Source organism: Papio anubis, chromosome X, assembly GCF_008728515.1.
Source record: "Papio anubis isolate 15944 chromosome X, Panubis1.0, whole genome shotgun sequence".
NCBI lineage: Eukaryota > Metazoa > Chordata > Mammalia > Primates > Cercopithecidae > Papio > Papio anubis.
The window spans coordinates 35282682-35295995 of NC_044996.1; the positions used below are offsets into that span (position 1 = coordinate 35282682).

Here is a 13314-nt window from a genome sequence, read left to right on the forward strand (position 1 = left end):
TACGAAGAGGAAGAGAGACCTGAGCTAGCATGCTCAACTCCCTCACCATGTGATGCCCTGTGCAGCCTTGGGACTTTGCAGAAAGTCCCCACAAACAAGAAGGCACTCACCAGATTTGGCCCCTTGACCTTCCACTTCCCTGTCTCCAGAACTGTAAGAAATAAATTCCTTTTTTTTGATAAATTACCCGGTTTCTGGTATTCTGTTATAAACAACAGAATACCAGAAAATACGAAACAAACAATGAACTGAGACAATTCCAATGTTGATTCTACAACTAACTGTTCTAACTCTCAGTGTACTCATAAGTAAACAAGGATAAAGCATCTGGCACATGTGTTCAATAAAAAGAATTTCCAAGTTTGCTTCTTTAAAAAGGATCTATCAAAGAAAGTTATACATCAATATAGTCCCTTGTTTCAGAAGATCTTTTTTTTTTTTTTTTTTGAGACGGAGTCTTACTGTGTCTCCCAGTCTGGCGTGCAGTGGCGCGATCTCGGCTCACTGCAAGCTCCGCCTCCCGGGTTCATGCGATCCGCCCGCCTCGGCCTCCCAAAGTGCTGGGATTACAGGCGTGAGCCACCGCGCCCGGCCGTTTCAGAAGATCTTAAATCCAAAATCATTGTTTTTTATTATTTGTATTGATTGTGCAAAAGATATAACACACTTTTTATCCATATTGTTTTAGAGGACTTCTAAAACTTACCACGGGAAGTTAAAGGCACTATATTGAAGGATGGTTTAATTTTTCCTGCATAATCCTTGACCATTATTTGGACACTGTGTTGTTCAAAACTGGAATCCTTCACTTTGGTCAGATCAAAGGAACAACCAAAGTATTGGCCTTCTTTATAGATCTCTTCACATTGACGAATTTTTTCCAGGCTTCTGTGCCTACAAGAAAAAATGAGACAATCTTCTGCATTATATTTAACAAGGTATTCAAGAAATAAGAGCAGGCTGGGCGCAGTAGCTCACACCTGTAATCCCAGCACTTTTGGAGGCCAAGACAGGCGGACCACTTGAGGTCAGGAGTTGGAAACCAGCCTTGCCAACATGGTGAAACCCTGTCTCTACCAAAAATACAAAAATTAGCCAGGTGTGGTGGCAGGCGCCTGTAATCCCAGCTACTCAGGAGGCTGAGGAAGGAGAATCTCTTGAACCTGGGAGGCAGAGGTTGCAGTGAACTGAGATTGTACCACTGCACTCCAGCCTGGGTGACACAGTGAGACCCACAAAAAAAAAAAAAGGCAGAATTCTTTTTAATGACTGAAGATGTCCATGAAAAGCAATATTTGCAATAGGCAAGATAACTTTAAAAATAAACAACCCTATTTTACAATGTGACTCATTTCATATGCTAGGAAGAAAAGACTGTTTTCTGTTTTATTTATTTATTTATTTATTTATTTATTTATTTATTTATTGAGACAGAGTCTTACCCTGTCTGCCCAGGCTGGAGTGCAGTGGCACAATCTCAGCTGACTGCAGCCTCTGCCTCCGGAGTTCCAGTGATTCTCATGCCTCGGCCTCCTGAGTAGCTGGGATTACAGGCACGCACTGCTACGTCTGGCTAATTTTTGTATTTTTAGTGGAGACAGGGGTTCACCATGTTGGCCAGGCTGGTCTCGAACTCCTGACCTCAAGTGATCCACCTGCTTTGGCCTCCCAAAGTGCTGGGATTACAGGCGTGAGCCCCTGCGCCCAGCCTAGATTGTTCCTTTTTGATGAACACTGGTACTGTCAGCAGCTATGGAGACTACAGGAGGCCTATTTCTTCTGTATAAGAGAAGACATTCTAAGGCTGGGATTAGAAGTTTCGTGCTTCCTGAAAATGCCTATCTGCTGAATTCTATGATTCCTCCTCTGGTCCCTCTGCCCTGCTCCTTCCTTGTTTCTTGGCTTGTTCTGCTCCCTCCTCCCTCTTCCAGCAGAAAGAGAGTAGGAGGACTACTCACATTCTTCTCTCTTTCTGACTCCCTCATTCACTCACCTCCAGTTTATCACTCTCCTATCCCTCGACTACAGTTTCTATGCTGGGAATTCCTAATCCTGACATCTCACCTCAGAACGAATCTCAGATTTCCAACTGCTCCATTTGAGTGTTCTACTGTTGCCTCAAATCCAGTGTCCAAAAGACATCATGCACCCTCTTCCCCACCAAACTGTTTTTTCTTCCAACCTTCCCATTTCCATCAGTCAGAGCTCATTTTCTTTGGGCTCCTAGATTAGATAATTTAAATTAAAATCACCTTTCCCCCCACCTCTGTTCCCTGTATTCTATCACCAAATTCTGTTCTTTCTTCCTTTGCAAAGCTTCCTGGATCCTCGTCTTCTATGATACTCCCATTGCCCACACCCTGAGATTCACACCCTAATGACTACAGGCTCCATTGCTTCTTCAGATTGACCTCCCTGACCTTCATTATTTGTGCCCTCCAATCACTGCCAGGTCAATGTTCTAAAACACAATGGCTTTCTAAGTGTCTCACTCCACTGTGTGGCTTTAACTGTCTTCCATAAGCAGTATTGTAGATACCTTATTTACCATTTCTCCTCTACACATACCTTTCCCCAAAGATCATCAGCATCTAGCCCAGCACAGGCAGACAACGTGTTTATTACACTTTTTTTTTTTTTTTAATCTAGGCTATCAGAGAACTGTTTTGTAGTAACTGGCAGAAGACAAGAGTCAAGTGTTACATCATCAGCCACAAAGGGAGTTGCACAAAGGTTTTGCAGAAAAGGAAGATGATTTTAAGAAAAATGAACTAAGAGTAAAGAGTCCCAAATCCCTAACCTGTTACTCAGAATCCTCTGTACTACTTTAAGATGCAGGTTCCTCAAACCTTCTCCCAGAGAGTCTGATTTAGAAGGTTTTGCCAGGACCTAGGAACCAGTATTTGAACAGCAATTCTCCAGGAGATTCTGCTGCAAGTCAGTTTAAAAAACAAAAAACAAAAAACTCAGAGCTAATGTATTTATTCCTTCAAAGGCTGCACAAAGAAATGCTTCAATATAGAAAATGCTTTTTTCCTTCAAAAGGTAGTACATGAGCTTTTCCCCCTAGTTGCAGCCCCCTCTGGTTTATGAAGAAAACAGTGTTGTAAAAATGAAGTTATTGTCATGACTAGTTTTTGGATCAGACAGTCCTGGAATGTTTCCCGCCCACGGCCAAAAACAGAAACTGAAGAAATTTAATGACATTTTTCTTACATAACTAAAGAAAGCCATGTGTAAAATTGTTTTTTAATGATGAAAGGAACTCCTCGAATGCACAATCTTCTTGATCCCTTTTTCATTTCTGCACCCTGAGTATTCTGCATATGCTCATGGATCTCAGATATGAAATTTTAAAATAATTTTGTTGTAATTTAGAAATAGTTATAGAAGGGAAAATACTGGTTCTGAATAGATAACATTTCTTGAATGCTTGTGAAACATTAACCTAAAACAGCAGGTGATTCCTGTTAAAATTTATATACTGAATTCATCTGCAGAGTCACACTGCAGCTATGAGAAGGAAACTGACAAATTAAAGACTATCTTCCCAACTCAGAAGATGATTAATGTGGTAAAAAACATTCCCTAAAATTCATTGGTATGACTAGTCTGCAGCTCTTCAGGCTAGGGTCTGTTCAATGCCAGACTGTCCCTGCAGGAACACAAGTCATTGCCCTAGGGCTGCAATGAATTATTTTGATTTCAAAAAATGACTCCAGGCCAGGCGTCACAGGTCACGCCTGTAATCCCAGCACTTTAGGAGGCCCAGGCGGGTGGATCACTTGAGGTCAGGAGTTCAAGACCAGCCTGGCCAACATGGTAAAACCCTGTCTCTAATGAAAATACAAAAATTAGCCAGGTGTGGTGGCACGCGCCTGTAATCCCAGCTACTCAGGAGAATCACTGGAACTCGGGAGGCGGAGGCTGCAGTGAGCCGAGATCGTACCACTGCACTCCAGCCTGGGCGATAAAATGAGACTCTGTCTCCCAAAAAAAAAAAAAAAAACCTACAAAGAGAGACTGTATATTTTCTGGTTGGGGGTTAGGGAAAACAGTCTCTGGCAGTTTGTTTGATGTGATTTATACTGGTACCTGCATAAGCAACCATTTCTGGTGCTTGCTAATGGGCACTGTGTCTTGACTCCCTTTCTTTTGTGGTTTTGATTAGAAAGGATCTATCTAGAGGAGAGCAAGAAAGAAGGGAGTATGGGTTAGGTACCAATTCTGTGAGACAGGGGAAGAGGCCAGCACTGTGTACTGACTGCAACTGCAAGGGAGTGGAGATGAATAACAATAATAATTAGTTGTTGTTGTTGTTGTTGTTGTTGTTTTGAGATGGAGTCTTGCTCTGTCGCCCAGGCTGGAGTGCAGTGGCGCGATCTCGGCTCACTGCAAGCTCCGCCTCTCAGGTTCACACCATTCTCCTGCCTCAGCCTCCCGAGTAGCTGAGACTACAGGTGCCCACCACCACACACCCGGCTAATTTTTTTTTGTATTTTTAGTAGAGACAGGGTTTCACTATGTTAGCCAGGATAGTCTCAATCTCCTGAACTCGTGATCCACCTGCCTCGGCCTCCCAAAGTGCTGGGATTACAGGAGTGAGCCACCGCGCCCAGCCAATGGTAATAAGAGCTATCATGGATTGAGTGCTTACTTTACATATGCTAGCAGCTAGTCATGGCTCTAAACACTGGCCCTCACAATAACCTTAAGAAGCAGGCACTATTATTACTATCTCCATTTCCCAGATTATAAAACTAAGGCTGAGAGAGAAGGGACTTACCCAAAATCACACTAAAGTAAGGAAGAGAGCCAGGATTTCAACCCAAGCAGTGTGGCCCAGAAAGAATAAGCTGTGAGGTGGTAAGGGGATAAGATACAGAACCTATACCAGCACCATCCAACAGAACTTTCTGGCATTATGGAAATGGTTGCTATCTGTGCTGTCCAATACAAGAGCCACTCATCACTTGTGAAAGTGGCTGGCGAGACTATGCAACTGAAGTTTTAATTTGATTCAATTTTAATTAATTTAAATTAAAACGTAACTAGCCACATGTAGCCAGTGGCTCCTATACTGGATGGCACAGAACTACACTTACAGAAAGAGCCCCTGCTGATGACCAGCTCTGGGACTGTGTATGACAAGAAGTAGGCCAGGTGCGGTGGCTCACGCCTGTAATCCCAGCACTTTGGGAGGCCGAGGCAGGCTTGAGCCCAGGAGTTTGAGAGCAATCTGGGCAACATGGCAAAACCCCATCTCTAAAAAAAACACAAAAATCAGCTGGGTATGGTGGTACACACCTGTGATCCCAGCTACTCAGGAGGCTGACGTGGGGGAATGGCTTGGGCCTAGAAGGTTGAAGCTGCAGTGAGCAATGATCACACCAACTGTACTTCAGCCTGGGCAACAGAGCAAGACCCTATCACCAAAAAAAAAAGTAGGATCCTTGATACCTGCCTCCCTTGGATGCTAGTGACCCACCACTATCTTGGGATTGTGGCTTGAGCCACCTCCAGTGGCTATACAGATTGTTCCCTGCAAAAAGACATCAACTGAGGGCTGAAAGCCAGCCCAAGTACCATCTGCTCTCGGCTTTGGTGACAGCCTGCTTCAGCCCAGAGGAAGAGGAATGCTTTTTCAAATTGGTCAGTCGTTTTTTTTGTAATTCATTCACCCAGAGGAAACATTCTTTTAACAATTTGCATTGAGACTGTGTTTTCGCTACTATATTCCCAAGGCACTTCCCTATTTTTGTCTTAGAAGAACCCCAAGGACTAGGCCACCATCTGCCTCCAGTGGCACCCTGATTCTAATAGCTGGGATAATTTCCTACCCAGTCTGCCATGGAATGAGATACAGTTTTAAGACTTCTTCCCTTCTTTTCCAGCCCCTTATATAGACATAGATTCTTTAAAGGTTTTCCCTGTGGTTTTACCAATAATGACTCCAGGGAAAACAAGAGGGGTTAATAGCATAATAAACACATGGATGCTACCAACTCACAAGACATCTTAAAAGCTTGTGTAACAGCTTTCCCTAAACTTTACTGCAACATCAATAGGCAGGCTACTCCTTCTTAGTAAGGTTTAGTTTTTTGGCCCCTTCTTAGCAATTCTTTAGGGATCTGGATCTACTCAATCCTTCTCTCTTTTTATTCATGAACGATAATACTCCTCAGTTGCTTATACCTCGTAAGTCATCACTGCAATCTTCTCTAGCTTTGGATCCTACCAAACATTCACAACTTGTTTACAGAATACCTACTAAATATCAGGCACCAGGAGAAACAAGACACAGCTCCTGCTCTCAAGAGAAACTGAAGCCTGGCAGGTTACCACCAAGTAACAGGAAATGACAACACAATGTGCTGGGTAGTATGACACAAGAAATTGCAAGGTGCCGTGGGACAAGAGGAAGGGGCACATGTCTAGACTTGAGAGGTCAAGGAAGGCTTTCTGGAGAGGAAATGGTGTCTGGGCTGAAATAAAGATAAAGACAAATAAGAAGCATCCAAGTGAAAAGGAAAGGCCTAGGCTACAAGAGGATGCAGAATGTTTCCACTATTCTGTGTGAATATTCTGTTTGAAATCTAGTGTTCTGTTTGAGTATTTGAAGAAAGCAGTCTGAGGAACTGAAAGAAGTTTGCTGTGGGCAAACGGTAGGCTGCAAGAGGGGCGGGGGTGCGTGGAGGCTCATGCAACCGAGTCTGGAGAGGTTGACAGGGGCCAGGTCGGTCATAAAGCGATTTGTCTGTCATGCTGGAGAGTTTGGACTTTAACCTAAAGCCACCAGGGAGCCACTGAAGGGTTTTCAGTAAAGGAGAAACAACAGGTATCGAGAGTGAGCAGGTGAAACTACAAAACCTCAAATGAGATTTACATCAGGGGGAAAAAAAGAAACAGACCTCAGACATAACCACACAGAACTTCTGGCTCCACCTTCAGGACTTCCCAACTTTGCCAGGAGGATCCTTCCACCAGGGAGGAGTGCCGATGTGAATCCTGGGGCAACTTTGGAGGTTTTCATCCAAAAGTGTGTGTGTGTGTGTGTGTGTGTGTGTGTGTGTGTGTGTTTTGCATTCTATTCCATGGTATAGCCATGAGTGTTTTAATGTATCAAAAATGCTTTCCATCATGTCATCAGGCAAAGCAGACACTCTAGCATGAAAGGCCATGTCTATCCAGTAGCTTCACAAGTCTTGGACATGGCCCTCCACATCCCATTCTCTCAGAAGCAGTCTTAACAAATGACAGTCAGGGAACAAGACCATGTGGAGGCGGACTGCCTATGCTAGGTCTCCCCTTCTCCACCCTGATATCACAATGATTAAATATCTCCATTTCTCAAAACGCTCTTCCTCAGAGGCCAGCCTCAGAGAAACTTCCCCATCTGGGCAGTCTGCCTCCTTCATCAAAGCCTCCCAGTCCCCTCTCCATCCACCCATCCACCTCCCCTCGACCACCAACCCAAGCTTCAACCTAACTTCCCACAGGAATCTATCCCTCTGCAACAGCCTTCAGTATACACTGTCTTCTTTAATTTAATGCAGGTCACTGTATCAGGCACTATCTTCTCTATAGTTTAAGCTTTAGGAGAGAAGAGATATGTTTCTTGTCTCTGTTGTGCATTCAGTGGTTTATCCACAAAGTGTTCTAAATAAAGGTGTACTGAATTAAATTGGATTAACCTGGTCTTTCTTCCTTGTTCTGTTGCTAATAATTCTAGGCTCTAAAGGGAATGATAGAAGACTAACTTAGAAATTTAACAAACTTTGTAGTAGATATAGTCACAAATACCAAATACTGAAGTATCAAATATCAAAATATCAAAGTTATTTTGCAGGAAGCTAAACTACTTTTTGAGGCTGGGTGTGGTGGCTCACACCTGTAATCCCAGCACTTTGGGAGGCCGAGTTGGGCAGATCACTTGAGGTCAGGGATTTGAGACCAGCCTGGCCAACATGTTGAAACCTTGTTTCTACTAAAAATACAAAAATTAGCCAGGCATGGTGGTGCATGCATGTAATTCCAGCTGCTTGGGAGGCTGAGGCAGGAGAATCACTTGAACCCAGGAGACAGAGGTTGTAGTGAGCCGAGATCGCACCACTGCACTCCAGCCTGGGTGACAGAGCAAGACTCTATCTCAAAAACATAAACAAACAAACAAACTACTTTTTGACCCCAGACATGATATCACTTTCCTTTTTAAAAGTAGATACCAATAACTCATACATTGCTAGTGGAAATGTAAGGTGAACTAGCTTCTTCAGAAAATAGTTCGGCATTTTTTAAGAAAAACTAAATACACAATTACTACATGACCCAGCAATTGCACTCTTGGGCGTTTATTCCAGAGAAATGAAAAGTTATGTTCATATAAAAATCTGTATGTGAATATTTACAGTAGCTTTATTCATAATAGCAAAACACTGGAAACAACTGAGATATCCTTTAATGAACGAATGGTTTAAAAAACTGGTACGTCCATATCATGGAATACTACTGAGCTATAAAAAGGAGTGGCCTCTTGATATACAACTACTTGTACAGATCTCCAGGGTATTATGCTGAGTTTTTTTTTTTTTTAAACCAGTCTTAAGTGGTTATGTACTATAGGATTCCATTTCAGTAACATTCTTGAAATAATAAAATTAAAGAGATGGAGAACAGATTAGTGGTTGCCAGAGGTTACAGGATTGGGGAAGAGGGGTGTACAAGGAGAGATGGTTTAAGATGGAGGTGAGGCTGGGCGCGGTGGCTCACTCCTGTAATCCCAGCACTTTGGGAGGCCGAGACGGGTGGATTACAAGGTCAAGAGATCGAGACCATCCTGGCTAACACGGTGAAACCCTGTCTCTACTAAAAATACAAAAAATTAGCCAGGCATGGTGGCGGGCGCCTGTAGTCCCAGCTACTTGGGAGGCTGAGGCAGGAGAATGGCATGAACCTGGGAGGCGGAGCTTGCAGTGAGCCGAGATCGTGCCACTGCACTACAGCCTGGGAGACAGTGCGAGACTCCGTCTCAATTAAAAAAAAAAAAAAAAAAAAGATGAAGGTGAGTGTGGCTACAAAAGGGCAACTCCTCATGGTGATGGAACCATTGTATATCTTCACATGTGATAAAACTGCATACAACTATACATATACACACACACGAGTGCATGTAAAACTGTTGAAATAGGACGGAGGTTTTCGGATTGTACCAATGCCAACTTTCTGGTTTTGATAATGCACTATAGTTACACAAGATGTTACCACTGGGAGAAACTGAGTGAAGGGTATATGGGATCTCTCTGTACATTTTTTCTGGTAATATATAGGATCTATACTTGAAAATAGAAAGTTTATTTAAAAAGTAGACACCAAAGGCAGATGCATTTTTCATTGAAGCAAATTGTCCATCTTGTTGGGTTTGCAGAAAAAAATAGACCGTTCTTTTTTTTAACTAGGTTGGATCCAAAGGCTCCCAACACAATCAGTCTTCCAGTAATTGTACTGTACATACTCACCAATAGTAGAGAGTATAGTTAGTGTCGGGACTGGTATTCCTTCCAGGGAGCCAAGAACACTTCATGTAGCTCAGGTTGTGCCAAATGCATTGAAGCTCAGTCACAGCGGACTCAGGATCACCTACAATATCCAGGCCAAGAGTTTAAGACCCTTCTTTCCTTGTAATGCAAAGTAGCGAATCACTCTTTGGCATGGGGGATGATGAGAGTGCTTCATGCTGCTTTGTCAGAAAGCAAACTCTTCATCTTTCACCCCATTTTACCCAGAAGTCACCCAGGATGGAGGAAACCCAAATCTAATTTGTTCACAACCTTCTCTCTTACCTCCTGATACAAAGAAAACATCTTCCCTATCCCTGAGGGACCCTAAGTAATATCCGTAACTGGAGGGAGAGATAAAAGATCAAAAACTATTTCAATCATAGACAATATCCACACAATTCCTAAATGAATGTGGATATACAAACAACCCTTATATATACATCTGTCTTAAAAAAATTATTGAGGTACAATTTAACTTTCTGTCTTTTGGTCAATACTGACACTTTTTTTTTTTTTTAAAGAGACATTCAGCCAGGCAGGATGGCTCACGCCTGTATTCCCAGCATTTTGGAAGGCCAACAAGGGTGGATCATTTGAGGTCAGGAGTTCAACAGCCTGGCCAAATTGGCGAAACCCTGTCTCTACTAAAAATACAAAAAATAGCCGGGTATGGTGGCACACACCTGTAGTCCCAGCTACTCGGGAGGCTGAGGCACAAGAATTGCTTAAACCGGGGGGGTGGAGGTTGCAGTGAGCCGAGATCTTGCCACTGCACTCCAGCCTGGGTGACAGAATGAGACTCTGTCTCTAAATAAATAAATAAACAAACATTCCTCCTAAAGCAATTCTGGGCAAAGGTAAGCCTAACTTAACTCTTAGTAGTTGCCTCTTATGTGTCATGACTTTAAGAGCCCTAATATCTTTCTGACCTAAAATCTCTATCTTTACAAAGCCATTTTAGTTAAGGTATAATGTCTTTAAATTAAACACCTCTGTTTAAAACGTAAATCTGTTATCCCTCATGATCCTTGAAGGGGTACTACGCTGAGCCATCATCAATCATTTTATGTCATAGCATAGTATAATAATTATTATTTTTTGAGACAGAGTCTTGTTCTGTCACCCAGACCGGAGTGGAGTCGTGCGATCTTGGCTCACTGCAACCTCCACTTCCCGGGTTCAAGCAATTCTCCTGCCTCAGCCTCCTGAGTAGCTGGGACTATAAGTGTGCGCCACCACACCTGGCTAATTATTATTTTTTTCTCCATGTTGACTAGGCTGGTCTCAAACTCCTGATCTTAGGTGATTCGCCCGCCTTGGCCTCCCAAAGTGCTGGGATTACAGGCGTGAGCCACTGCATCCAGAGCTACCATCATCATGCCCAGTTTACAGATGAGGAAACTAAGGTGCAGAGGGGCTAAGACATTTGCCCAAGGTTACACAGTTAATGGCTGGCAGAGCTGGGACTTAGACAGTTGGTTTCTGGTAGCCCTGCACTTAATCAGTATATGCTACTCCCTGTATGTAACATAAGAGCCAGAAGGACACTGGGTGAGGTGGGATTGGGGAACAATGATCATCCTCACTACTTGATAGCTTTTCCTAGGGTTGTCTTGTATTATCTTGTATAGACTTGTATTGGAGCCAGGCCAGCATACTATTTTTCCCTTTAAACACCTTTTCCCAAATATATCCTGCATATCAAACTAATTATCACATATAATGGGTAAGACAGTATTTTGTTTTTCATTTTGAAAGCACTGGGACCGAAATGTGAAGACATACAGCAAGTCACTCAATTCCTTTCTTCCTCATAAAATGGATCAGGGTAATAATACATGCCTTACTCACTTCCCAAGATAAGCTTGTGAGTCTCGACCTAAGGGAGGTGTGTGTGTGTGTGCGCGCGCTCATGTGCACGTGCACACACGTGCATGTGTATATCATTTTTAAAATTATTAAATTTTATATAAATATTAGGTATTGTTATTCAAGTTGTTTGTAAGCTTCTTCAAGGCAGAGACATACTCATATTTTCATTGAGCTGCTAGCACCTAGTATAATGCCTGGCACTTATTAGACTCAGAAAATGTTTGAGAATTGAATGAATTAATGAACGATGCACAAAAGCATTGGAGTATTTGGATTTATTCTCTAAACACCAAGAGACAGTGCTTTCAGTTGTTACCTTCAGGGGGCGAGATGCATTTTTCAACCAAAATGCTAGGCTTCTCACTTTCATTGGTGCTACACTGGGACCCCACTTGCAGACAAATCTTCTCATTCAGGGGCACTTCTTTTGAACGACGAGTTTCTGGAGCTAGTTTCTAAGGTTAGAAAATTGTAAAAGGCATTGCTTCAGCAAACACACACTTAAATAATGAAACATTACATGTCCAAATGTGTTGGTTTTTGTTTGTTTGTTTTTTGTTTTTCTAATTAAAAAAGTCCTCAAATGGTATAGATCAGTGATTCTCCACTGGGGGCGATTTTGTTCTCCCTGCCACTCTCAGGGACATTTGGCAATATTGAACATTTTTTATTGTCCTAACTTGGGAGGGGGAGGTTACCGGAGTCTAGTAAGTAGAGGTCAAGGATGCTGCTAAACATCCTACAATGCACACGACAGCCCCCCTCCTCCTACAACAAACCCTTCACCAAATGTCAGTAGTGTCACCATTGAGAAACCCTAGTGTAGATAAAATAATTTCCCGCATTTTAAAGGTATAAACATGAAATTTACCTATAAATCTACAATGCTAACATATCAACTCTCTAAAGACAATTCTAAAGGAAACACAGTATGATTATCAAAATTCACTTAGAAGTAGATGCACTGTACCATGAAAATTAAGGTAAAAAAGGAATGCTTTAAGAATCCAGGAATCATGCCAGGCTCAGTGGCTCATGCCTGTAATCCCAGTACTTTGGGAGGCTTAGGCAGGCAGATCGCTTAAGCCCAGGAGTTTGAGACCAGCCTGGGCAACATGGCAAAACCCCATCTGTACAAAAAAAAATATTGGCCAGGCATGGTGGCTCATGCCTGTAGTCCCAGTTACTCATGGGGCTGAGGTGGGAGGATCACTTGAGCCCAGTGGGGGAGGCTGCAGTGAGCCAAGATTGCAGCATTGCACTCTAGCCTGGACAATGCAGTGAGACCCTGTCTCAAAAAACAAAAATCCAGTAATCATGGTTACTTCTGGGTAAGGAAGTAAAGGAAGGGGACCTGAGGGCTGAAGAGAGACTTTTCATTAAACCTCTTTGTCTACTGTTTGACTATTTTGACTACCTCATATATATGTATAAATTTCAAGCACTGCTATACGTGCTGAGTATATACATTCTCATTCTGAAAAGTAGATATGCTTTGTGGAACCATAGGAAGCCAATTTATAGACATCATAGAGACATAAATCACCAGCCTGGTTACTATGACTTAGAATAATGAGATTAATGGGCTGTCTGGGAAACAAACATTTCCCAAATTGACAGAGTTGGAATAATTAAGAATGGAGCTGCTTTTAATCAGAGCTCCAAGGAGAGCGTTTCCTGTTTTGCAATAGCTTCTGACTCAAGTCAGAGATACTATTTCATCTACATGTTGCTGGCCATGAAGGGGAAAAGTTGCTACAGTTAGTTCTATCTACTACCGTAAGGAGCTATTCTGCCATGTCACATGCCTGCTGCCAGCTGAGCATGAGGGCAACTGTGAGATACCCCCAAAACCAGGACATATGGATGGCCTCTGAGAAGTAAC

The 13314-nt window shown here is 42.7% G+C and overlaps 1 protein-coding gene across 2 annotated transcripts in view; it reads right to left on the reverse strand.

Annotated features, from left to right (window-relative positions):
- IL13RA1 (interleukin 13 receptor subunit alpha 1) overlaps window positions 1-13314 on the reverse strand; it is a 74626-nt gene that overhangs the window by 43737 nt on the left and 17575 nt on the right. For both annotated transcript variants that reach the window (XM_031660521.1, XM_031660520.1), the window contains exons 3-5: window positions 11746-11884; window positions 9516-9636; window positions 707-894 (exon numbers count right to left, since the gene is read on the reverse strand). In XM_031660521.1, coding sequence (XP_031516381.1) covers window positions 707-894; window positions 9516-9636; window positions 11746-11884 — 448 coding nt within the window. The remainder of the gene's footprint in view (window positions 1-706; window positions 895-9515; window positions 9637-11745; window positions 11885-13314) is intronic.